General features: G+C 44.2%; 1 protein-coding gene across 1 annotated transcript in view; it reads left to right on the top strand.

Annotated features, from left to right (window-relative positions):
• Tshr (thyroid stimulating hormone receptor) overlaps nt 1–15,514 on the top strand; it is a 136,721-nt gene extending 121,207 nt beyond the window's left edge. Inside the window, exons 9-10 of the mRNA XM_057783237.1 lie at nt 7,168–7,356; nt 10,609–15,514. Coding sequence (XP_057639220.1) covers nt 7,168–7,356; nt 10,609–12,022 — 1,603 coding nt within the window. The 3' untranslated portion in view covers nt 12,023–15,514. The remainder of the gene's footprint in view (nt 1–7,167; nt 7,357–10,608) is intronic.
• Nucleotides 15,515–25,647: the final 10,133 nt, after the last annotated feature.

Here is a 25,647-nt window from a genome sequence, read left to right as displayed (position 1 = left end):
TGATAATTACAAGAAAAGAATGAGGTGTGTCTGGGGAATACAAGAGGTTCCTTTCCCACTTCCTGGGAACTCCGGAAAGGAGGAAGAGAAACTGGGAAAAATGAGTCTTCCCAAGAAGAGTTTTCAAAGAAGGACATTTCCTAATGGTTCAGACTAAGCAGGATCCAAACCCCTGTGACTAGAAGAAAAAAAATGGTAAAAGGATTCACAGTGTGGTACAGCTTCGAGAACTCTTACACTGAGGATAAAAAGAAGGTTCTAATGACTTCTGGGGTGGGGGCTTAGAATGTCAGCTGTAGAGGGCATAAAACTTGAGTTTAATCACCATCACGTACATATGGGCAGGTACACACACACATGGGGGGGGAGCGAGTGAGAGAGAAAGAGAGAGAGAGAGAGAGAGAGAGAGAGAGAGAGAGAGAGAGAGAGAGAGAGAGAGAGAGACAGCAGGGAGAGAGAGACAGACAGACAGACACACAGACACACAGAGTTAAAGCTCATCCAAATAATAGGAACTTGAGTGGTATCCTATTTATGAAAAGCAACAGTGGTGTTAGACTATAATAAGACAAGTAATTTCAATTTTGAAAGAGGGATTTTTTTTAATAAGAGTTTGCAACCCAAAATCCTAGCAAGGCAAAGAATGAAAATTGCAAGCAAGCTGAAAATCTCTTTTCTAGCTGGTCTTTCTACGAAGTTGTTTGAAAGTGTGGTCTAACTGAACGAGAGCGAATATCAAGACAGATGACAGAGTTTAGGGACAGTCTCTCTGTGGAGGGAAGGGCAATATTCTTCTGAGCAGCTGAATGTTCTGAAGGAACCGTGCCTCGCTCGCTGCTGCAGTAGTGTGGTAAGATTGTGTTTTCGGCAGTGCATCCTATTCTGAGTGTTAAGGCAGGGGGATCATTAGATTTCCGGAAGATCTTCGTGACATTTTTGCAAAACTCAGATGAAGTGTAGTTGAGACTTAAGCTATGGTGGTAGGGAGGGTCACTGTAGCACTATTAATAAAAATCCAGAGACCGATATCGGGGTTCAACCTGAAGGTCAGAAAAGCAAAACAGCCAGTCGCTGACTCTTACCTCTACCTCAGACAGATATGGCAATCCTGCCTCCAGGAATCTCAGAATGAGACTGTGTGTGAGAGCTGTCTCCTCACATCTTATATTCCTCTTTAGTGCTGGGATTAAAGGTGTGCACCACTACCACCACTATGGCAAATTAGTGTGGTGACTGGGATTAAAAGTGTGTGCCACCACTGTCTGGTCTGTAAGACTGGCCAGTGGGGCTGTTTTACTTTCTGATCTTCAGGCAAGCTTTATTTATTAAAATACAAATGAAATATCACTACAGGTCACAAGTATATGGGCACATGAACAACTGTATCTGATGTATCTGATGGCTGGCGGGAGCTCGGTTTTATTCCACTATAGATCTTGAGGGCATGAATGTAGAACAAGGGCAAAGGAGACCACATGAAAGAACTGTAGCTTCAAACCCCAGAAGCTGGTGTATAGAAGGCAGGAAAGATTCCCTTTGATACCGGTAGGAAGGAAGGGACGATCCATTCCAGTCGTACTATTTCCAGTAGAGATGACTCGCGGGGTCACCTGGGAAATAGAAAGGAGCTGCTGCCTTTGTTTCTGATAACATTCTAGTGTCTGCTGAGAACTTCAGACCTCGGCAAGACAGGGTCAGTTTAAAGCACGGATGAGGAGAAGAGCAACAAATCCCACTCGACTCTGACGACTTGACCCCGTGAGTGTGAACCAGGGTGGGCGGAACAACCTGCTTCAGGAGAGTCACACCAGGACACCTGAAGCACAGCATGGACAACGGATGCTTAGAGCTGCATCAAGGAGCCTTCCACCCCTGAGACCAAAGTTGGAGCTGCGAGGCCTTGAAGGATAAGACATAAAGCACGGATAGGACACTGGGGAGCCACTGGGAAGTGAGGCGGGAGAGTGACATTACTTGATTCTCCAGACCATTCTAGGTGGTGTCTGCAAACAGATCAGGAGGAAAAAGAGTAAATATGAAAGCGACTGCAGCAAAAGATGATGCTAGCTGGACTGAGAGGGTCTGAAGCGAAGATTCGGGCATAGTCGGTATCTGAGAGGAGCTGATTATAGGATCCAATAAGAATATCAAAATTCACACTGATCAAATCCCTTATATAAAATGGCATTGTATTTGCATTTAGCCCAGCTATGTCCTCCCTTATATTTTAAATATTCTATAAATTGCTTATGCTACCTTATGCAAAGTAAGTGCTATGCTATATCACCATATTTTGTTGGGGGAGTAATGAGAAAAACTCTCTATATATTCAATGCAGATACAAGTTTTTTTTTAAAGTTTTTAAGGTCAAGTTGGTTTAATCCAAGATGGAGAACCCAAAGGTACAAATTGCTGGACGTGTATGGATCTGAAAACTTTTGAAATTTAACCCACAGCTCTTTGCTATGTTAAATCTTGAAGTTTTACATACCAGAGTTACTCCAAGTTTGAGCAACTGAGCCATAAGAGTACTGAGTACTATGACAGGGAAAAATGGAGAATAAAGAAGAGGGGTAGCAGTCGCTAACCCCACCCTTCAGTTTCAGCTCTGTTTAGCTGGAGGTGTCTGCGAGGCATGCGGGTGAAGGTGTCAAATGAGCAGCTACACAAACTAATTCAGCTCCAGGCTCGAGTCGTGTTGACTGCATCCTTTGCTTTGAGTTGAAAAAGAAAATGAAGATTTATTGAGTTCCAGTAAATTCCAAGCACACATCACGCCACAGAGGTTTCTCAGGTATATGACTCATGCTCAACACTGTCTCTGTCCGTGCCTGCTGTTAGAGTTACTATACGTTATAATGAAATATCATGACCAAAAGCAAAGGAAGGATTTGGCTTATGCTCCCATATTACTGCTCATCACTGAAGAATGTCAGGACGGGAAGTCAAACAGGGAAGGAAACTGAAGACAGAAATTTAAGCAGATGCCATGGAGGGGTGCTGCTTACTGGCTTGCTCCTCAAGTCTTGCTTTCTTACAGAACCCAGGATCACCAGGCTGTCGATGACACCACCCACAATGTAAAACCAAGTTATAAAAACAAAACAAAACAAAAAAATCACACACACACACATCTCGTAATATTTTCAGCACGTTTACAGTGTTTGTGTGGGGCCACATTCACATACTATGCCAGTCACACTCGCCTGGAAGAGAGCAAGACAGGGCAAAGGAGCTAAAAGATGCTATCCTCCTTCAACATGATGGACAGATGGATGAACCACAGGGTAGAGGTACCTAAAAGATGCTATCCTCCTTCAACATGACAGACAGATGGATGGACCACAGGGTAGAGGTACCTAACTTGCTCCAAGAGAAACTAGAACTGAAAGATGGTCTGACCTTGAAGATAGCATGGTGGGGGAGGGGGGAGTGAGGGGGGTAGGGACAGGGAGTGAGGGGCATCCAAAGGACAGGAGAGGTCACACTTCACAGCTGTGCTAAAGGCGCTTTCTCCTCCCCCTGCTCCTTCCCCAGCTGCGGAATTATTTATGCCAATTTCCCAAACATCTTGTGCTGGTGTTAATCACCTGGAGAGTATCACAAGTGCCAAAGTTCATTCTTGGTAACAGGCAAGGGCATTCAGGGACAAGTGCCAAAGTTCATTCTCGGTAACAGGCAAGGTTGGAGAACACAGAACCGTAAAATTTTAAATAGAAAACAAACCAAAATAACTAATATGACACCTTCTCCCACAAGAATCATAGTTCTATGGTGACAGCAAGGATAATATATGAGCTTTATATTTGTTTAAAAAAGAAGAAGAAGAAGAAGAAGAAGAAGAAGAAGAAGAAGAAGAAGAGGAGGAGGAGGAGGAGGAGGAGGAGGAGGAGGAGGAGGAGGAGGAGGAGGAGGAGGAGGAGGAGGAGGAGGAGGAGGAGGAGGCTGGAGAGATGGCTCAGAGGTTAGGAGCACTGGCTGCTCTTCCAGAAGTCCTGAGTTCAATTCCCAACACCCACATGGCAGCTCACAACTGTCTGTAACTCCAGTTTCAGAACATATGACTTTCATACCAATGAACATAAAACAGTAAATAATAATACTAATAAAATAAATTTTAGGGGACTGGAGAGATGGTTCAGAGGTTAAGAACATTGCCTGCTCTTCCAAAGGTCCTGAGTTCAATTCCCAGCAACCACATGGTGGCTCACAACCATCTGTAATGAGGTCTGGTGCCCTCTTCTGGCCTGCAGGCATACACACAGACAGAATATTGTATACATAATAAATAAATTAATTAAATAAATAAATAAAATAAATTTTAAAAAAGAACAGTATCAAGTTCTGGCAATCTGGAACCTTGATGATAAAATCCCAGCTAAATCCAATTGTAATGGAAGAGTTGACAACATTAGATTTTATTTGCTAAGCAGACACTACTAATTGTTTTTCCTTCTTGTTTTTCTGTAACTTTTTTGAGATTATAATGACATCATTTCCCCCCTTCCTCTCCTCCCTGCAGACCCTCCCGTATGCCCTTTCTTGCTCTTTCAAACTCGCGACCTCTATTTTCCATTCAGTATTGTTACACGCATATATGCACAGGTACACACCTCTGTATTTGTAAACACATTAACTGACACATTAACTGTAACTTGCTCAGTCTCTATGCTGTCACTCGTATGTACGTTTTAGGGCTGGCTGTTTGGTATTAGATACCTAGTTGGTGTGTGCTTCCCTGGGGAAGACAACTTCTTCCACTCCCAGCTTTCCTAGTTGCCTGTAGTTCTTTGTGTAGGGCTGGGGCCTATGGGTCTTCCCTTTACCAACGTCAGCATGTCTACTGTTGGTGTCCTTGTTCAACTCACATTTAGGAAGTCTTGATGGTGAGACTTTATGGGTGTACTTCCTGGCATTCCTAGGAGACGCAAGCTTCCTGCTCCTCTCATTCGCAATCTCTCTGCCCCCTCTTCTGCAGTGATCCCTGAGCCTTGGGTTTAGGAATTGTTTTACAGATGTATATGTTGGGACTGGGCTTCACAACTCTATACTTTAACTGGTTGTGATCTTCTGTGTTGGTTTCCATTTGTTGCAAAAGAGGATTCCCTAATGAGGAGTAAGGACTAGATTTATCTGTGGGTATAAGACAAGTATTTAGAATGTAGTTATGGATATGCTGGTTTAGTAGAGTGACATTGTGGGTTCTCCTCCAAGGTCCATGACTTCACTAGCCCTGTTAGTTGGCTAGGTTTCCAGTAACAAGTATGGTTTCCCTCTTGTTAAGTCAGTCTTAAGTTCTATCAGAGAGCTATCGGTTACCACATAGGTATATGGACAGTGCTTCTTGTAGTCCAGGCTAGTTTGAACTCACTGTGTAGCCAAGGATGATGGCCTTGAACTCCTGATCCACATGCCTCCAAATTCCAAGTGCTGATGTTACAGACATATGCCACCAGGCCAGGTTAATATTAATTTTTTTAAATTTAGTTTTGTCTTTTCTTTTTGAGACAATGTCTCATTATGTAGTCTTTGCTATCCTGAAACCTGCTTTGTAAATCAGGCTGGCCTAGAACTCTTAGAGATCCACCTGTTTTTGCCTCCCTTGTGCTATGATTAAAGGCATATACCACTACACACATCTTAAAGTAAATATTTTAAGTATAAATATATGCCTTGGATAGGGAATGCATAGTGACTATCTAAAGAAGAGAGATGGCAGATTAAATATTCATTGCTTTATTCAAGTAATTATGCAATGCAAGAAAAATCATCAACAAGACATACAGTATCTACTCTGTATAGATATCATCTGTGTGTATATATATATATATATACACATCAACAAGACATAGAATCTCTACTCTGTATAGACATTATATCTGTATATACATTAATAAGACATACAGTCTGTACTCTGTATAGACATCATCTCTGTACGTGTGTATATATATATATATATATATACATACATACATCAACAAGACATACAGTCTCTACTCTGATAGACATTATATCTGTATGTATATAAGACATACAGTCTGTACTCTGTATAGACATCATCTGTGTGTGTGTGTGTGTGTATATATATATATATATACATCAACAAGACATACAGTCTCTACTCTGTATAAGCATCATATATATATATATATATATATCTGTATACACATCAACAAGACATATAGTCTTTACTCTTTGGGACTAGAGAAGAGATAATTGTTACTTAAAAGTCAAAACCATTCTACTTTAATAATTAACAATAATATTAACAACCCCTTGCCCCACCACATCTCCCTCCCACAGTTTGCAGAAGTAATGTTAGATTATTAATAAAATAATTGGTTTTTTAAAAAATGAAATATATTTGGTTTTCTAAAAGAAACTGTGCTGGGGAGAGTTCTCTTAGCCATGACTCACTATGTAACTATTGAACTCTTCAGTTCTGCGTTTAATGGAGAGTATTTTCATAATATTGATCCTAATCCTACAAATGAGTACTTTATGTGTCTCCAGACATTAAGCTCCCACCCCCCAACTCCAGAAAGTGATAAGAGTTTAAGTGCCGTTGACCTTGTTTGATTTTTTTTCTTGAGATCTTTTAATAGTTGTATGACGTCATTTTACAAAATAACATTCTTGTCCTCTCTGATTCCAAGAGTTTATCAAAAGAAAAAAATATTTATGGAGTTATGCTGATTAAATGCAAGACTTCCATGCAATAAAAACAGCAGTTCTAGGCTGGTAAGATGGCTCACTAGGTACAAAGCACTTGCCACCTAAGTACGAAGACCTGAGTTCCATCCCCAGGACCCACGTAAAGATGAAAGCAGAGAGCTAACTCCACAAATCTGCCCTCTGACTTCCACATGCACACCACGACATGTGTGTGCTGACACACCCACAATATGCATACACACAACAAAGATTGATGAAAACTTTAAAAAACAGCAGTTCCTTGTAACCTTGACTTGGACACTCAACGTCTGCTGTGGACCAGTGGGTGCAGGTAATGAACTCAGATTACACAGTCCGTGTCATCTGGAAAGGAGCATGTCATCTCCCCATCAATCTCAGGACTGTGTGGTTTGGAGGGGTGAGGGGTGGCAAAAACTAAAAGGCCTTGGCTGTTCACTGCCTGTTTGTGTCATTTTGTCCCCGGAATCCCAGAGATGTGTCTTCCACCAGTGTCACCGCCCTTCCCTCCAAAGGCCTGGAGCACCTGAAGGAACTGATCGCCAAAGACACTTGGACTCTCAAGAAGCTCCCTCTGTCCTTGAGTCTCCTCCACCTCACGCGGGCTGACCTCTCTTACCCAAGCCACTGCTGTGCTTTTAAAAACCAGAAGAAAATCAGGGGGTAAGTAGCAGGGGCCTGGAAGGAGCAAGGAGAGGGCACGACAGGAGTTAGATTAGTTTTAGATTTGGAAATGAATGTGATTTAAAACCGAGGAGGGAAAGAACTGCAAGCTTCCCCACGAGCAGCAGGAAAGCCCTGGGCTTAATGGCTGTGGGAGCAAAGTGGTTGCAGCTGAGAAATAAGGCCAACATTGTTGGACTGCGGCGGGGGAGGGGAGACTATAAGAAAAGATGATGTCATGGAGAGAGGGCTCACTGCGCAGCTAATTTTTCCGGTGTGCAGGAACAGTGAAGCAGGTTCGGCTTGCATCCCAACCCTATCAGCTTCAAGCTGTATCATCTCGGTGTTCAGTGTACTCATTCAACTACCCTGAGTTTCTAAGGTTGAGAAGATAAGGCAGTTTACTGGAAACATCTGGGATTGAATATCTAGAATGTCACAAGTGAAAGGTACTAGCTATGACGTGTATTATTTCGGTAGCTGGCTACTTGCAAGAGTGCCAAGGAGATACTCCATCACACTTGACACTTCAAGCTGTCCCTGACCTCTGACCTATTTCCTCTTTTGGCCTTGTGCCACCTGTTCTAACTCCACCTTCATTTGCCTACTTCCTTTTCTTTTAGTTTCTACACAAGGATCTACTAGATGACTTTCTACACTCATAATTTTACCAGAAAAAAAAAATCGGGACATAATCACAGAGGCAGATGCAAAGAGGAAGGTTGAAGAGCTAGGTGAAGGGGACTATCACATCCATAATAGCTGCATGGGGCGCAGGGTGTTGATATCAGGTGCTATAATAACACTACATGGCATTGAGTGGAAAGGATCAGGGATGCAATGCATGGTTAGAGGGGACCTCGCTGGTGATGTAGTAAAAATGTAAATCCTTCCAGTCCCAACAGATACATCTACAATATAACCCCTGCACCTAAGGCCTAGAGATCACTGAGGAAGAAAGGATGGAAAGATTATAAGAGACAGAGGAACAGAGAGTCTACTGTGTTGTATCTCCTAGGAATGTCAGAAGTCACATCCATGGAGATTCACCAACACAGCTACCAAAGCAGGAGCTGATCAAGGACAATAATAGACAGGCTGATGTTGGTTCAGGGAGGGCCTGTAGGCCTCAACCCTACACATAGAACAACAGGCACCTAAGGGATGCTGAGAGCAAGAGCTAGTCTTCCCAGGGAAGAGCACACCAATTTGCTCTCCAATGACAAATGATCAGCTCTGAAACCATAAACATCAAATAACACTAGACAGGCTGAAGAGGTTGTATTTATGCATTTAGGCATATACACACATAATAACAACTACAATTAATAAAAAAATCATGAATTTGAAAGAGAGGAAGGAGGGGTATCATGGAGGGTTAGGGAGGAGAAAACAGGAAGGGGAAATGATGTGATTATATTATAATCTCAAAAAAATAAAAAAATAAAATGAAAACATAAATATTATTTCTATGAGTATACCCATGTGCTATGGCCATTTATTAAGTTGTTAGCAAATATTTGGTGAGCATCTCCTGTGTACCTGGCATTATCCTAGCCACAGCAGGGGTATGAGGAAGCTTTTTGCATGTAGTTTATAATCTACTGGAGGAAGTCAACAAACAGAGAAGGAAATGTCAGTCAGGGCTGGGAAGGGATGAAACAATGGGGTGGGGTGGTTTATTTAATAGACCAGGAAAGGCTCCCATGAAAAAAAGCAGCTATGTCTAAAATTGAATAATGAGTAAAGGTGGCCATGAACGTCAAGGCAAAGGGAGTGTGGAGTTCTGGAACTGGAACAGGAATAGTGTTTAGCAGCTATCACAAACACATGCTCCCGGTCCTGCTGTAACAGCTCGGAAAAGCTACTCCTCTGTTCATTCAAGCTCTCATTCCACTCACAAATGAACGGGTTTCAGAGACCTGCCCAACGTGGCACAGCTAGTAACCTCAGGAGCCATATTCTAAGTGGGCTCCCGTGTCCATGATTTTCGATCATGATTCTTCTTCAAGTGGTTCAAGATGGTGAGAAATAAGATCAGTGTCCTTGGTCACAAGGAGAGGTGAGGTCATATAAATGGACAGAGCAGAGGGTGGGAAAGATGGCTCGAAGAGGCCTGAGTCCCATCCCCAGCACCCACATAGTGGGAGAAGAGAATAGACAACCACAAGTTGTCTTTTTGGAGAAAAGAAAAGAAAAAACAATAACAAGTATCATAGAGGATTTACCAATGTTTGCTGAGAAAATACTAAGCTACACAGAAGTAGAATTTACCTGAAAAAGTATTGCCTCCAACACAACTCTAAGATAAATAGCATGCTAACCAAACCTAGAAAGTATAAAATAAGGAAGGCAGAGTTGTACTAGTATAGTAAATAAGAATGCAGATTCCCCCAGGACATGTTTCTTTAGAACTGGCTCATAGGAAGCCCCTCTTCTCATCAGAGGAACGCAAAGAGAAAATGGCCTTGGCTGCCAGCTGTTCAGACAGCAAACCTCGTTTGTTTAACAGAGAGCTGCATTTGTGTTGCTCTGTGTAATCTGAAGATAACCAAAAACTGCTGCTTCGTTTTGGTTCTAGAAAACCCACCTAATGAGCCGGGCGGTGGTGGCGCAGGCCTTTAATCCCAGTACTCGGGGGGCAGAGGCAGGTGGATCTCTGTGAGTTTAAGGCCAGCCTGGTCTACAAGAGCTAGTTCCAGGACAGGCCCCAAAGCTACAGAGAAACCCAGTCTCAAAAAAAAAAAAAAGAAAGAAAGAAAGAAAAGAAAAAAAGAAAAAGAAAGAAAGAAGAAAAGAAAAGAAAACCCAAAAAATTGCTCAGAAAATGTAGCTTGGGATGGGAGCTTTAAAAGCCAACTCAATGCATATGTAAGGTTACCATGTTATAGCTCAAGACTCCGAGCTGTAGATGATTTCTGGTTATGGTTGGGATCCCGTAGGCTTAGCCGGAATCTGGATGCATGTTTTTAATAAAGTGTTCTCATTGATCTTTGACATGCTTGGAGTGGTTTCTGACTAGGAAGGTTTAATTCTGCCATTGCACTTTGAACTCCACGCCATGCTGTGGTGCATGCAACATAACAAACCAAGTCAGTGTTTTAAATGGCGAAGCAGAGGAGGCCCCATCCAGATCACGAAGAATCGGTAGCACCGAAACATCAGAAGAAGTAACTTGTGTATCTTCCCAGAGTTTAAGGGGCTCCAAGGTGGATTTTAAGCAAGAGGTGACTCATATCTGTTGCCTTACAGAATCCTGGAGTCCTTGATGTGTAACGAGAGTAGCATCCGGAATCTGCGCCAGAGAAAATCAGTGAATGTGCTGAGAGGTCCCCTCTACCAGGAGTACGAGGAAGATCTGAGTGACAACGGTGTTGGGTACAAACAAAACCCCAAGATCCAGGAGAGCTCGGGCAACTCTCATTATTACGTTTTCTTTGAAGAACAAGAGGATGAGATCCTTGGTTTCGGCCAAGAGCTCAAAAATCCTCAGGAAGAGACTCTGCTAGCCTTCGACAGCCACTATGACTATACTGTGTGTGGGGACAATGAAGACATGGTGTGCACCCCCAAGTCGGATGAGTTTAACCCCTGTGAAGACATCATGGGTTACAAGTTCCTGAGAATCGTGGTGTGGTTTGTCAGTCTGCTGGCTCTCCTGGGCAATATCTTTGTCCTGTTTATTCTCCTTACCAGCCACTACAAACTGACCGTGCCTCGCTTTCTTATGTGTAACTTGGCCTTTGCGGACTTCTGCATGGGGGTATACCTGCTTCTCATTGCCTCTGTGGACCTGTACACACAGTCGGAGTACTACAACCACGCCATCGACTGGCAGACTGGCCCTGGGTGCAACACGGCTGGCTTCTTCACCGTTTTTGCCAGCGAACTATCCGTGTACACACTAACAGTCATCACCCTGGAGCGATGGTATGCCATCACCTTTGCCATGCGCCTGGACAGGAAGATCCGCCTCCGGCACGCATACACCATCATGGCGGGGGGCTGGGTTTCCTGCTTCCTCCTGGCCCTGCTCCCCTTGGTGGGAATAAGCAGCTACGCCAAGGTCAGCATCTGCCTGCCGATGGACACTGACACGCCGCTTGCTCTAGCCTACATTGCCCTGGTTCTGCTGCTCAATATTGTCGCCTTTGTCATCGTCTGTTCCTGCTACGTGAAGATCTACATCACGGTCCGGAATCCCCAGTACAACCCTCGCGATAAAGACACCAAGATTGCCAAGAGGATGGCCGTGTTGATCTTCACCGACTTCATGTGCATGGCCCCAATCTCCTTCTATGCCCTGTCAGCACTGATGAACAAGCCCCTTATCACCGTCACTAACTCCAAAATCTTGCTGGTTCTCTTCTATCCCCTGAACTCCTGTGCCAACCCATTCCTCTATGCGATTTTCACTAAGGCCTTCCAGAGGGATGTGTTCATCCTGCTCAGCAAGTTTGGCATCTGCAGACGCCGGGCCCAGGCATACCAGGGTCAGAGAGTGTGCCCAAACAACAGCACCGGAATTCCAATTCAGAAGGTTCCCCAGGACATGAGACAGAGTCTCCCCAACATGCAAGATGCCTACGAACTCCTTGAAAACGCACACCTAACTCCAAAAATACAGGGGCAAGTCGCAGAAGAGGACAGGCAAACGGCCTTGTAAAGTGGCACTGCCTATTCACAGTAGGACTTTAAAAGGCTGGCTTCTTGAACGCACATTCTAATCTAGGGCACATATGGATGCGTAGCTTCAGGCAGGTGATGTTTCATAGGGACACAGTTCATCTCTAGAGAGTATTGTCTCCAAGAACGAAGAGAAGCTAGCAGTATATCCAAGTCCCAGACAACATGGAAACAGTCCATGCTCCAGGGGACATGTCCGTCATGACACTGGGTGACATGCTCCGCGGATACCAACGGAACCCTTCCCCATCTGCCTTCTCTGCTTGTGTAGTGTTGTTTAATACTGAAGATCGCTTCATGCTGGCTCCCCTGATATAACCAAAGAAAGTTTTTTCCCTTAAAACTAAAATGCCGCACTTGAGAGGTGGAGGCAGAGCGGATCCAAAGTTCATCCTTAGCTACAGAGTGAGTTCCCAGCCTGTCTAGCCTACATGATATCCCATCTCGAGACCCAAAGAACCCTGGAAAGCCAAACATGACCAGATGTTACATAATTGCTTCCACTAAACATGAAAAGGGGGAAGTTTAGCTGTGAGAGTTTTTTTTTTTCCCTTAGACTATGAAACAAGTGTCTCTTCACCAGCATCTACCTGCTGTGACCCGGCTGTCCCGTGTTGGCTGGAGAACCTGCTGAGATCCCATCTTTTGTGGTTGAGCAATCTAAGAATTAGTTTCTTGTAGAAGATGAGAGCTCTGGAAGACATTTCTAAGCAACACGTGGGAATGAGGTCAGAGCACACTTAGTCACCTGTTAACAATGTGACTATACACCAGTTAACTGCTGGGCTTCGAGCAAGTCCCTGGAACTCCAAACTGAAATGGAGGCACTTGTTGCCCCTTCCATTTTAAAAACTCTAGGTATATCTCATCTTTAAAGATACATGGAAATGTATCTTTAAACCTGGTTTTTCTATCTTGCGGAGCTGCTGTCTACTTCTTTTTCGAACCATGCTATGACCCAAGAATATTTTTCTTTATTTTATTTTATTTTGATCATCATGTCTGAACCAAAAATTCTTCTGAGTGACTATATGGAGAATGATCCTAATTACTCATCTAATTATTATATCTATACTGCTGTTAAGTCCAAAACAAACTGACATTTATGCACTAGACGAATAATACAGCCTGGCATGGTGGCACGCGCCTTTAATCCCAGCACTTGGGAGGCAGAGGCAGGTAGATCTCTGAGTTCAAGGCTACCCTGGTCTACAAAGCAGATTCCAAGACAGCCAGAGCTACACAGAGAAACTCTGTCGCAAACAAGCAAAACAACAAAATATAGACTAATAATAGAGTTATTATGTGACTGTGTAGACTCACTTCCAAGCATTTACCTCATCCTCACAGATCAGCTTCTTAGCACTCAGCATCTCATACCATACTGTTGCGATACGAGTGGCGGGGCTGCGTCCCTTGCACCCGGCCGCCCGCATGGCTAGCTTATGCTCCGAAATAATTACACGGAAACTGGATTCTTTTAAACACTGCCTGGCCCATTAGTTCCAGCTTCTTATTGGCTAGCTCTTACATATTGATCTAACCCATTTCTAATAATCTGTGTAACACCACAAGGTGGCATACCAGGAAAGATCTTAACCTGCGTCTGTCTGGAGTGGGAGAATCATGGTGACTGCCTCAGAGAGCAGCGGCATGGCGTCTTTCTGAGGTGTCTTACCTCACTTCCTCTTCCTCTCAGCATTCTCTTCTGTTTACTCCACCTACCTATGTTCTAACCTATCAGGGCCAAGCAGTTTATTAATTAACCAATGACCTTCCTCCATCACCATACTAGCATTGTCAAGAGAGAAACCTTTTCATCTGACGCTGCCAGATTCCTTCTAAGCCTGCCAGTCACTGACATAAAACATTTATGGCCAATAGTGAGCTTGCTTCAAACGGCCAGGAGTTTGTGTCTACAGGAGTACCTTCCAGGTCTCCTGACTGGAGAGCTCCTTACTACACTGTTCTAGTGCCTCACCTCACCCGCCAAGCAGATCTGGCATTTGCTTCTCAGTGCTTATGACCCAAAGCATACAATATAAAAGTTTTGTCACTTTAAGTCTGTGAAGTAGGGTTTTGTGGGTCATCTCACTCGGTCCTTCCATGATGGCCCTGGTGCTTTGTCCATTAGCATTGGCTTTCCCGATAGTTAACTCATAACCACTGAAGTTAAGCAAATGTGTTACCCACGGCATGTGTTTCTCTCTTGTGATGTCTTGGCACCACATCTGGGCAGATGATTGTGTTTCATCTCGAGTAGCTGATCTAGCGCTTTGAAAACAAAGTCCTAGAGGAGTGACTCGAACAAGATTGTTACCAAAATTCACATGGGCAAAAGGCAATACATTTTCTTCCTGTACTAAGGTATATGATATTTTTTTTAATTTGTTGATTTCTTTTGAGATTAACATTGTACGTGTATGTTAAAATCAAAGAGGAGAAAACACTGTGCACAGCTACTGAGAAATCCACATTGATTGATTAGCAACTCCAAGAATGTTAATTAGGTTTCATTAGTAGGCATCTATGGATAAGAATAGAAAGATAGTAAAACAAATACAGATTGGAATTTCAGCACGGTGGAGAGGTGGGAATTTTGTAAGTTCAGAGACTAATTGCTTATCTTGGGCTTAGTTTTAGCCCCTCTGGAACAGCCATTCTTTGTCCCACTCTGATTCTGGACTAACACCTTGTGGTAATAAATAAAAACCTCTTAGAAGCTGTTAACTTAGCAGAACACTAACTTTCACCAATCCAAGCGCTAAGAATACATCAGATGGCCTCTGTGGTCTATAGAATAGCTCCCCCATCCCATTGCACCTCCCTCTCTGGTGGACCCCACCAACGGATTTTTAGTTTACCTTGACTTATGGGTTTTTGTTGTTGTTGTTGTTGTTGTTGTTCTGTAAAACTATAAAAAAGACTTTGTAAAACTGTTTTCATGTTGCAACATAGAATTTGCTGTAATCTAAATCTGTATTCCCAAGTCATGGTCACTCATAATGTCTCCAGAATAAACTATCTCCTAATCCCTATAAGACGAGAGCTAAGGTTCTTACATAGACAGGGGCTTGCTTACAGTTTCAGTGGGTTGGTCCGGTATCATCATGGCAGGGAGCATGGCAGCAGAAAGGCAAGCATGATGCTGGAGAAGTAGCTAAGAGCTATATCCTGATCTGCAGGCAGAGAAAGAGACTGGGCTTGGCATGGGTTTTTCAAACCTAAAAGATGGCCCCCAGTGACACATTTCCTCCAACAAGCCCACACCTCCTAAGCCTTCTAATCCTTTCAAGCAGTTCCACTTCCTTCTGAGCAGACGTTCAAATGTATGAGTGTATGGGCTTATTCAAACCACCACAACTACCACGTGATCCAGAAACCTGTCTGTGGGTAAGAAACCCAGAATCCTTATGTGAGTAGAACTAAGGGGCTGAAGGGATGGCTCAGTGGTTAAGAGTACATGCTGTTCTTGCAGAGGACCTATGTCTGATTACCAGTACCTATGCCAGAGGCTCTCAAACCCCTGTAACTCCAGATCCAGAAGCTCAGATGCCCTCTTCTGCCCTCTGATGGTACATGCACCCACATAGTGTACCCATACATAGATAACATGCATATATAGTCATTAATTCAAAATAAATCCTTTCTTAAAAAGATTTGCATTTTCATGTTCATTGCAGTATTATTTACAATGATGAGACCATGCAGAAGCCCAGTTAAGAAATATACTTTGAAAAAACATATAGTCTTTAGGCAAGAAGGATTTTGACAAAAATCTAGCTGTAATGTATTCTTTCCTGAGATTCAATTTTCTAAAGACCCTAGATACTACATCTACAGATCAACCCTAATGAGAATTACAAAACCCTCATTTTCTTATGATCCTTTTCAAGTTTTTCACCAAGAACCACATTAAAGAAACAAAAGTTCACCTCTCTGCCCATCAATGCCTGAGGCAGGTTGGGAGAGGGCCCCTGAGGTTAGAAGGGCTGAGAGCTGCTCCTGCCTGTCACCAGCTGCATCACTTGGAAGAGCAGGCCTTGCACCTCACCTGAGCAGCACAGTAGAGCCAACCCCACTGGCAGAGGTGTGGGTGAGCCTGTCCTGATACCGTGAGCATGGAAGAGCTGTCCCCATTACTCACTTCTCCTGTGATGGCATGGGTGGGAGAGATTCCCCCCACTGCCCATCAATGCCTGAGGATAAAAGCTGGCCCTGAAGTCAAAGAGCGGTGGATGTAGCCCTGTCCCTCATCTGCTGCAGCACTCCATAGAGCTGGCCCTGAAGGTGTAGATGTGGGAGATACAAACCCGAGGACATGAAAGCAGAACCGGCCCTGCCCCTTGTTCATCACTGCAAAGAGTAAACTCGCCAAGGCAATGCAGGGGAGCTCAGTCTGGTGGTGAGGACAAGGGAGAACAGGCAGGCTGACCACTATCCAGGCCCAAGACAGGGTTATGGGGTGGCCCACCCCAATATCCACCCTGCCTTGTGATCTGCTGGAGCAAGTGAAGGGACCAGTCCTATAGACCCAAAGCTGCAAGATCTCTACAACACAGGGGCAGCAGCAGGATAGCCAAGAGGAGCTCCAGTAAGGGCCCAGCATGGATAGTATAGCAGAATCTGGGGTCGGGGAGAGCTCCAAGGGCAGAGGCTGGACACACAGGGACAGGAAATGAATGGGATCAAGATTCATGATGAGAAAAACACAATAAATAAGAAGAAAGTCAAAAATAAAACAACATCAACAAAAAGGAGGCAAACTTTTGAGAAAAGCAAAACTGATATTCCTAGTTTTTGTAGGAAATTCAAATTTAAAATTTACAACATTGTATCTCATTTTCCTGACAGCAGGTGGAAAGGGCTTTAAAATGATATAGGTTATAATTAAAAACTCAAGGTAGACACTGACAAATAGTCCATAGGTCTATGCAAACACGGGACGCACACAATTACATTCTATTTGCCGAGGTGCTTTTCTGCTTTCTCAAAGAGTTCTCTAAGCACTCAGACAGAAGAAGCACTAGGGTAAGCATTAATAGCTCCAACAAATGTCAGAGAAAAGGGATACCCTGTCAATCAACGCCCTGATCCGGGGAAAAAGGAGATGGCTGACATCATGCCTGTTTTCACCATCTCACAGTCAGCTGTAGCAAACGAGAAAAACTGACCGTGGCTGTGACACTCATAAGTCCTCCCAGACATGCATACTGCCACTTGGCTTCATTTTAATTAGTACAGGGGAGCCAGGAGTGGGAGAGATACTTGAAATCCAAGCATGTCCTTCCGTTTCTTTAATCGTTTGTCCATCCGATCTAGAGAGCAATCATTCTCTTCCAATCACCCCCGTCCTGTGCTACACATGGAAAATGTGCACACTACACTAATCTTCCCAGAGTACACACGTCTCAATTATCCCTGCCAACCTATTCCATTTTGTCCCTGTCCATGTGTCTGTCCAAGTGGATATACTGGGTGGGACTCCTTGCCCCAAAACCGCCACAATGGTTGATGCTGTATCTAGGAGAAATTGTAAAACTTTCCAAGAATCATTCTAGGTGGCAGAAATTGTGTGTAGTGTTCGCATGATAGGAATGGTTCAGCATTGGAGACCTTAATTACACATTGGTTAGTTTTAACTGTCAACCTGACACAGCCTAGAATCACCTAGAAAGAGTCTTAGTGAGGAATTGTCTAGAACAAGCTAGCCTGTAGGCATGTCTGTAGGGAAATACCTTGGTAACTGATGCAGGAAGACCCAGCCCACATTGGGTGGCACCATTGCCTAGGCAGGTGGAGTGGGCTGGTGGTGGTGGTGGCAGCTGGTGGTGGTGGTGGTGGTACCCTAAACAGTGTAGGAGAGGAGAAGCAAGCTGAGGGCGAGCGAGAATCTATGTATTCTCTCTCTACTCTCGACAATGGATGTAATGCTGTTAGTTCCTGCCTTGACTTCCTTGCAATAGTAAAAGAAGTATAAACTACATAAACCCTTTCTTCCCCAAGTTGCTTTTATCAGTGTGTTTGTGAAGGCAACTGGAGTCATCTAGAAAATACATGACAGAGAAACTGTGGTGTTGTTTCCTAGCACCTGCCTTGGGTAGAGGCAAGTGGAGGGCAGGACTGGGAAGTTCAGACATATGTGGTTAACTCTTATAGCAGCTACCCGGCATTAGCCGTCTCCAGAGAACAATTCCTCAACCTTTAAGTAAGTTAACAGCCCGGCTAGTGGTGGGAAGACATGCCCAGAAACATGTAGCCCTTTTATTTTCAGAAGCAGCTCTCGGTTTCGTCATTTACGAATTGAGGTAGGATAAGGAGATGGTGTGGGGGAGGTAGCACGTAAACGAGAAGGGAGAGGATCCCTCCCTCTAGAGTCAGAGAATCAACAATTTTAGCGCATTTAAGGACATTGGCTTTTCTCCCTTCGCAGCTACAAACCTGTAAGCTCCTAGAATTCTCACCAGAGACCCCATATATACTACAAGAAAGTGCTCTACACCCCACGGGCAATGAGACTCCTGACAGGTCTATCTTTATCTACTGAGGTTATCTTTTTCTGTGAGAAGCCCTGTTTGGTCCCTGAGGTCAACATTTCTTCCTCTTATGCATAATTTCAGAATATCACGTCTCCGATCACTTTGGACACCTGCCTAGTCTTTGGAACTTGGTTTTATAAGCAAAGGTATCATACACCTGTTTATAACAGATCTCTCATCAATTAGAGGTTCCATACCTTTCAATGTCTCATTCAGTTGTCCAAATACATGCCTAGTACCTGCGGAGCCAGAGGACAATATCAGATCCTCAGAAACGAGTTACAGAGTGTTGTGAGCCACCGTGTGGGTGTTGGGAACTGCTGGAAAACAGCCAATGCTCTTTACCACAGAGACACCTCTCTGGTCCCTCCACAGAAAAAGAGAGAGGGAGGGAGGGAGGGAGGGAGGGAGGGAGGGAGGGAGGGAGGGAGGGAGGGAGGGAGGGAGGGAGGGAGAGAAACCAGAAAAACAACAAGATCTCTCAGTGAATCAATTAGGGTAGACCGACTGGCCATCAGCCCCAGTGATCCCCCAGATCTGGCACACCCATGCCCTGCTTTCTGTGTGGGTTAGGGGAACTGGACTTGGGTTCTCCTTGCATGGCAGGTGCTTTATCCACTTATCCATCTTCCCAGTTCCAACTGAGTGTTTCAGGAGACTACAGGAGACACACTCACCCAAGGGGGCCTAACCCACGACCTGTGTTACAGACCAACCCAGAGTGGTCAAGAAACAATCATTTTAGTCTCACACGGGGCCTTGCTGTAATTTCTTCTCTCTAGTCTGTGAGTCAACAGGCGGGAAATTAGTCATATCGTAGTGGGCTGGCTGAGAGAGTGACATCCAAAGGTGAGTGGTCTAGGAGACAAATCAGCTGTGCAGAGGACCACAGGGAGAACTGCTCCTCTGTGCTTCTGTGCTGCTGTACTGGGGGAAGAGTGTATTCTGTGCAGGCGAGGACTTGGGGTGTAGCATCAGTCTACTGTGAATAGCCCAGCAGGCACTTAATGCTTTGGCAAGAGCAAAGTGGAAAAATGAATTCCCAAGCAGTTCCAAGAAGCCTGTGCCTCACCCTTCAGGTCAGAACTACTTAACTTTCTACCGTCTTCTCCTTCTGTTCCACTGGTTGACAAGGATCCTTCAGTGTGACTTAGTTCTTGACCTCATTCATTGACCCGACAGGCTGCTAAGTGTCTTTACTAAGCACCTGGTGACGGAGGTGTATTTCACTAAGCCTCTTTCTGACTTCTCTGCTGTCTTAGTTAGGGTTTCTATTGCTGAAAAGACACCATGGCCACAGCAATTCTTACAAAGAAAAACCATTAAAAGGGGTGGCCCGCTTACATTTCAGAGGTTCAGTCCATTAACATCATGGTGGGACATGGCAGGGTGCAGGCAGATGTGGTGCTGGAGAAGGAGCTGAGATTCCTACCAACATCTTGCAGGCAACAGGAAGTGGTCTAAGGCACTGGGCAATATCTTGAGCATATATGAGACCTAAAAGTCTTCCAACAAGGCCACACCTACTCCAACAAGGCCACACCTACTCCAACAAGGCCACACCTACTCCAGCAAGGCCACACCTACTCCAGCAAGGCCACACCTACTCCAACAAGGCCACACCTACTCCAACAAGGCCACACCTACTCCAACAAGGCCACACCTACTCCAGCAAGGCCACACCTCCTAGTAGCGCCACTCCCTTTGGAGGTCATTTTCTGCCAAACCATCACATCCGCAAAGGTCCTTTGCAGAATTGCCATTTTTATTTGGCAAGGAACAAAGGAGTTATCACTTAAGATCACGTTAGCCTTGTTCACATATGGAGAGTTTCATTCCGGACCTCATTTTGATGTTGAGGTTGAGACTTTGGGGTCCTTTTGGGATACCATGGCAGAGCTCAGTTTTCCTCCAGCTTATCTGGCTGGAACACAGGTGATCATTTAGATGTGATCACACACACCCTATGTTTACCAAGGTCCTGAGAAAGCACATACGTAATATGGGGAACCCTCTCATGCTTGCTTTACCTGCATGACAAAGTAGAATTTCCTATTGATTGCTAAGAAATGCTAGTGCAGATTGAACTTAGCCAAAAAAACACGACAAAGTGAGACACTGCACTTCAAAGCTGCTGCTTCCGGGATAAAAACCTGCAGCTATCTATCTCTGAATTAAACAGACAGCCTATGGCTATGCTATTCTGTGCTTGTGTGTGAGTGCAGAGGTATGTGTATGTGTCATTCCTCAGGCTCCATCCACCTTTTTATTTTTGAGACAAGGTCTTTCATCGCCCTGGGACCTGCCTAGTAGACTAGACTGGCTGGCCAGTGGGTCCCAGGACTCACCAGGCTCCCCCTCCTCAGTCCACACTACCAGACCTGTCTTAACATAGGTTCTGGGGCTCAAATTGAGGCCCTCACGCTTACAAGCTAACCACTTTACCAACTGAGGCAGTTCCCTGTCCCTAATATATTTTTCTATCGTCTGTTTCCGAAGGCAAGGGGTTGGGCTGGATAAGGGAGTAAAGACTGCGTGTTGTGGTGAGTGGTAGTGAGAGGATTAGTCTATTTCTTGGTAGCTTGGTCACAGAATTTAAGAGTCGATGCCTCAGGAAAATAGGTCAAGTGTGGTCAAAAGTTCATGAGATCTGTTACCACTGAGGTAGATCCTAAGGTTCCAGTGCCACACTAGACACTGGGAACGAAACACAGCAGTAGATACAGTTTTTACAGAAGGCTAAGCTATGTATTAAGAACCATCCAATAGGACTGGACAATGAACATGCCAACTAAAGAGCCCAAGGACAGAGTGCCTGCCGGAAAGCCACACAGGTGCCCAGCTGGAGAAGGGTGAACCCTTCCAGGGTTATGATGAAAGAGTTGAATCAAACAAAAGCTCTAGCCAATTCTTTCTTAGATGTGGATGAGCCAGTCTTTGTTGTGACTGAATTTTGGGAGCTTAAGAGGTTTTCAGATTGAAGTCATAATGCTTCTCAACTCTAGGACTGAAGACTCAATCAACAGGCCTTTTAACCATCCCTCCTCCCCCAAGGAAATGGTACAAGGCAAAAATCTTTTCTCACAGTCTTTGGGAATTTAATGGAAGACCAGCTATAATTTTCAACTAAAAGGATACCCAACTATGTCATAAGGCAGATAATGGCCAAACAGTTTTCTATTTATCTGTTTGTTTCATGGATTATGCCTGTGTATGTTTGTGTACCACTTGTGTAACCAGTGCCCAAAGAGGCCAGAAGAGGGCATCAGATCCCCTGGAACTGTAGTTACAGACAACTGAGAATCACCATGTGGGTGCTAGGAAATTGAACCCTGGTTCTCTGAAAGAGCAATTAGGGCTCTTGACCTCTGAGTCATCTCTCCAGGCCATGTTCAAAAATTTCTGCTGTACCAGAATTATAATAGTATAGTTGGGAGGTGTTTTTTTTTTATTTTATTTTATTTTCGAGACAGGGTTTCTCCGTAGCTTTTGGTTCCTGTCCTGGAACTAGCTCTTGTAGACCAGGCTGGCCTCGAACTCACAGAGATCTGCCTGCCTCTGCCTCCCGAGTGCTGGGATTAAAGGCGTGCGCCACCATCGCCCGGCTGAGAGGTGTTTTTAAAGTGGTGTCAATTAAACAAATTATGAACACAAAGGGTGATATATTATTCAATTCAAATCAAACAAATATTATTGAGCCTCTGCTACGGGCCAAGGGCCACTGTAGTCTCTTGGATCTGCCAGTGAATAAAGTCAACCAAAAACCTCCTCTTGTATTTGCATTTGGTATGCAGCCTGTGAGACGACAGTGGTGTAATAGAAAAAAAAATATAAAGTTTGATAAGGGGGTGAGGAAGCAAGAGGGGTCAGGGCAGGCCTCATTATCCTTGCTATTTGTGCCAGTGTTTGAGGCAAGAGACTCATTCAGCTACAGGAAGAAAAGCATTCTAGACAGCAATGAACAAACAGCTGCATTCTGGGTAGGAGTACGATCTAGGAATGGGAAGGCAGCAGCTAGGATGAAACCACAAGAAGGAGCTCTGTAAGAGATAAAAACGAAGAGGCGACTGACAGCATCCTATACACCCCATTTAAGAGCCCTTTGCTGCCAGAGAACTGGAGAGCCATTCAGAGGCTTTGGGAAGAACGGCCTGAGAGACTGGAGTGTTGACAGAATCACTCAGCTTGAACCGCTGAGAAGGCACTGGTTGAGACGTTGCTCTGGAAAGAGCAAGTGTAGCCACGTCAGACACTGTGGGCTGCACACTTCTGCCACAGCTGTCTACCTCAGCTGTTATGGCACAAAACTAGCTGTGCAAAGTAAGAAAATGAGCAACTGGCTGGCTTCTCTTGGAATGATTTAAGAGTGTTAGCATTGAATGTCATGGTTTGTCTGCCAAAACAGTCTATCTCTTTTTATTTTCCGAACCATCTAAAAATATGAAGCTATGGGGCTAGGGAGATAACTCAGTTTGTAAAGTAGCCACTGCCTGTGCACTATGATCTGAGTCCAGAGTCCCAGGACCCATGCAAAAAACCAGGGGTGGTACCCTGCTTCTATAACCCTAGCATTGTTGGGGACTGGGGGAGTGATGAAAGATTCCTGAAGCTCATGGGCCAGGCAACCTAGCCTAAACAATGAGCTCCAGTTTTTAAAACGATGAAACGCTGTCTCACAAACAACACACACAGAGAAAGAGAGAGAGAGAGGGAGAGAGAAAGAGAGAGAGAACAAATTGGAGAGCAAGTGATTAAGGAGACACCTAGCATCCTAATGCTGACCTCAGACCACACACAGCCATACCAATGTACACATGCAGTCACATACACACATGTACACACACACATCAAATAAAAACCCCATAACCTATTGTTAGCTTCTAGAAAATAGAAAAGTAGGTAGACAGTGGCCCAGCTTGGTCACTGGGAGAGTACAGTTTGCCAGCCCTGGAACAGATTGTGATGAGAGACAAGAGGAATAAAACAGATCATCAATAGTTGGAGGGAGCAGTGATGACAGGCTAGACCAGGGCGACAGCGGTGCATGCGTAAGAAGTGGCTACTGTCTAAATTTGGCAGGTGAAGCCACAGATATTTGGTGGTGGTTTGAATTATAATTTTTTAAGCATTTGAAATTTTATTTTTAATTGTGTGTGTTTGTATGTGTCTGTTTCTGTGTTTGGGTATGTATGCACATGAATGCAGGTTGCCTGCAGAGGGCAAAAGAGGGTGTCAGATCCACCGGAACTGGAGGTTCAGGCAGTTACCAGTTGCCCAACTTAGGCGCTAAGAACCAAACCTTGGTCCTCTGAAAGAGTGGCGAGCGCTCTTAACTGTTGAGTCATCTTTCCAGCCCCAATGTGTTTTGAGAGGAGAATCAAGAAGACATTTTGGGTCTTAGCATATTAAAGATTATATTGCCAGTGAAAATATTAAATGCCTCACTTAAAAGGGAATAACGGCTTATTCTTGAGCCAAATAGTAGTGACCACGGCCAGGGATATGGATTTAGGTAATCCCAAATAGCATGTCTCTATATGGAAATAATTTCATGAAGCTTTGTAGTTTTAGAGTAAAAGAAATCCATCAACAAGGCACTTTTCAAATACATCAGTGGGAACGTAGAGTAGACAGGGTGAGTGACAGCAAAGAGAGGAAATCTTTGGTACGGGTTTCAGAAGTCATTGATAACATTCTTAGCTTTTGGTTAGTGGATGCTAGTGATCTGCTAATATAAAACATTCCAAAAGGTTTTACCTGCCAATTACAGGGATGCTATTTCAGACAGACACAGCAGTGAGCAATAATTGGCTATTAAAGGACTGAAGATAGAATCGTAGGCAACAGGACCAGAGATATGCTCAGTGGTTAAAGGCTGTAAAGTCCAGCCGGGCTGGGCGGTGGTGGCGCACGCCTTTAATCCCAGCACTTGGGAGGCAGAGGCAGGCGGATCTCTGTGAGTTCGAGGCCAGCCTGGACTACAAGAGCTAGTTCCAGAACAGGAACCAAAAGCTACGGAGAAACCCTGTCTTGAAAAAAAAAAAAAAAAAACTGTAAAGTCCAAAGACCCAGGTTCTATCTGGGACATGATGATAGGATGGAACTAACATCTGAAAATGCTGTGGTGTGTATACACACACACACACACACACACACAGAGAGAGAGAGAGGGAGGGAGAGGGAGGGAGAGAGAGGGAGAGAGAGAAATGAACTGGTTCTGGAGAGACAGCTCGGTGATTAAGAGCACTTCCTTCTCTTGCAGAGGACCTGGGTTTGATTCCCAGTACCCACATGGTAGCTCATAGCCCTCTAACTCCAGGTCCAGGGGACTCAACATCCTCTTCTGGCCTTTACAAGCACTGCGCACACATGGGGCACAGACATTCGTGCAGACAAACCACCCATGCACATAAAAACTAAAAAACTTTAAAATGGTTTAAATTATCATCTTGACTTTAAATATGCTATCCAGTATTATTAAGTATATTCACATGGTTGCAAAACCACCTCCAGGATTTTTTCATTTTGTACAGCTGAAACTATATACCCATCAAGCATTCTTCACTTCCCAGCTCTCAGTTTCCACAATGTTACTATTTCTAAGACCTTCACTACCACAGGGGCCTCATTCAAGTAGATTCACACACTATTTCTCTTGGATATTGCCTATAATCGTTTTTATAAAACTTGAGAAAATAATAGACACTATAAGTAGGATTAAAATTCACCATTGATGTATTTAACATTGCTGAGTTGTAGTAATAAAAATGGTTAAGTTTTATATGTGCTCATATATTAAAAAAAAAAATAAAGCCCTGAGTACTCTTGCAACAGGAAATTAGAAGCTGCACTGCTGAAAAGCACCGATCCCACTTGAACCTAGGAGGCAACTAAAAAGCAAGAGAGGCTGAAGAGAACTCAGTTGGTAGCATGTCTGTCCAGCATGCACCAGGCTCTGAGCCATAGCACCACATAAACCAGATATGGCAATACACATCTGTAATCCCAGCACTTGAGAGGTAGAGGCAGGAGGATCAGAAGTTCAGGGTCATCCTTGGCTACGCAG

This window comes from Chionomys nivalis, chromosome 10 (assembly GCF_950005125.1).
Source record: "Chionomys nivalis chromosome 10, mChiNiv1.1, whole genome shotgun sequence".
NCBI classification, from domain to species: Eukaryota; Metazoa; Chordata; class Mammalia; order Rodentia; family Cricetidae; genus Chionomys; species Chionomys nivalis.
The sequence above is the reverse complement of the archived record's forward strand: the minus strand, read 5'-3'. Positions and strand labels throughout refer to the sequence as shown.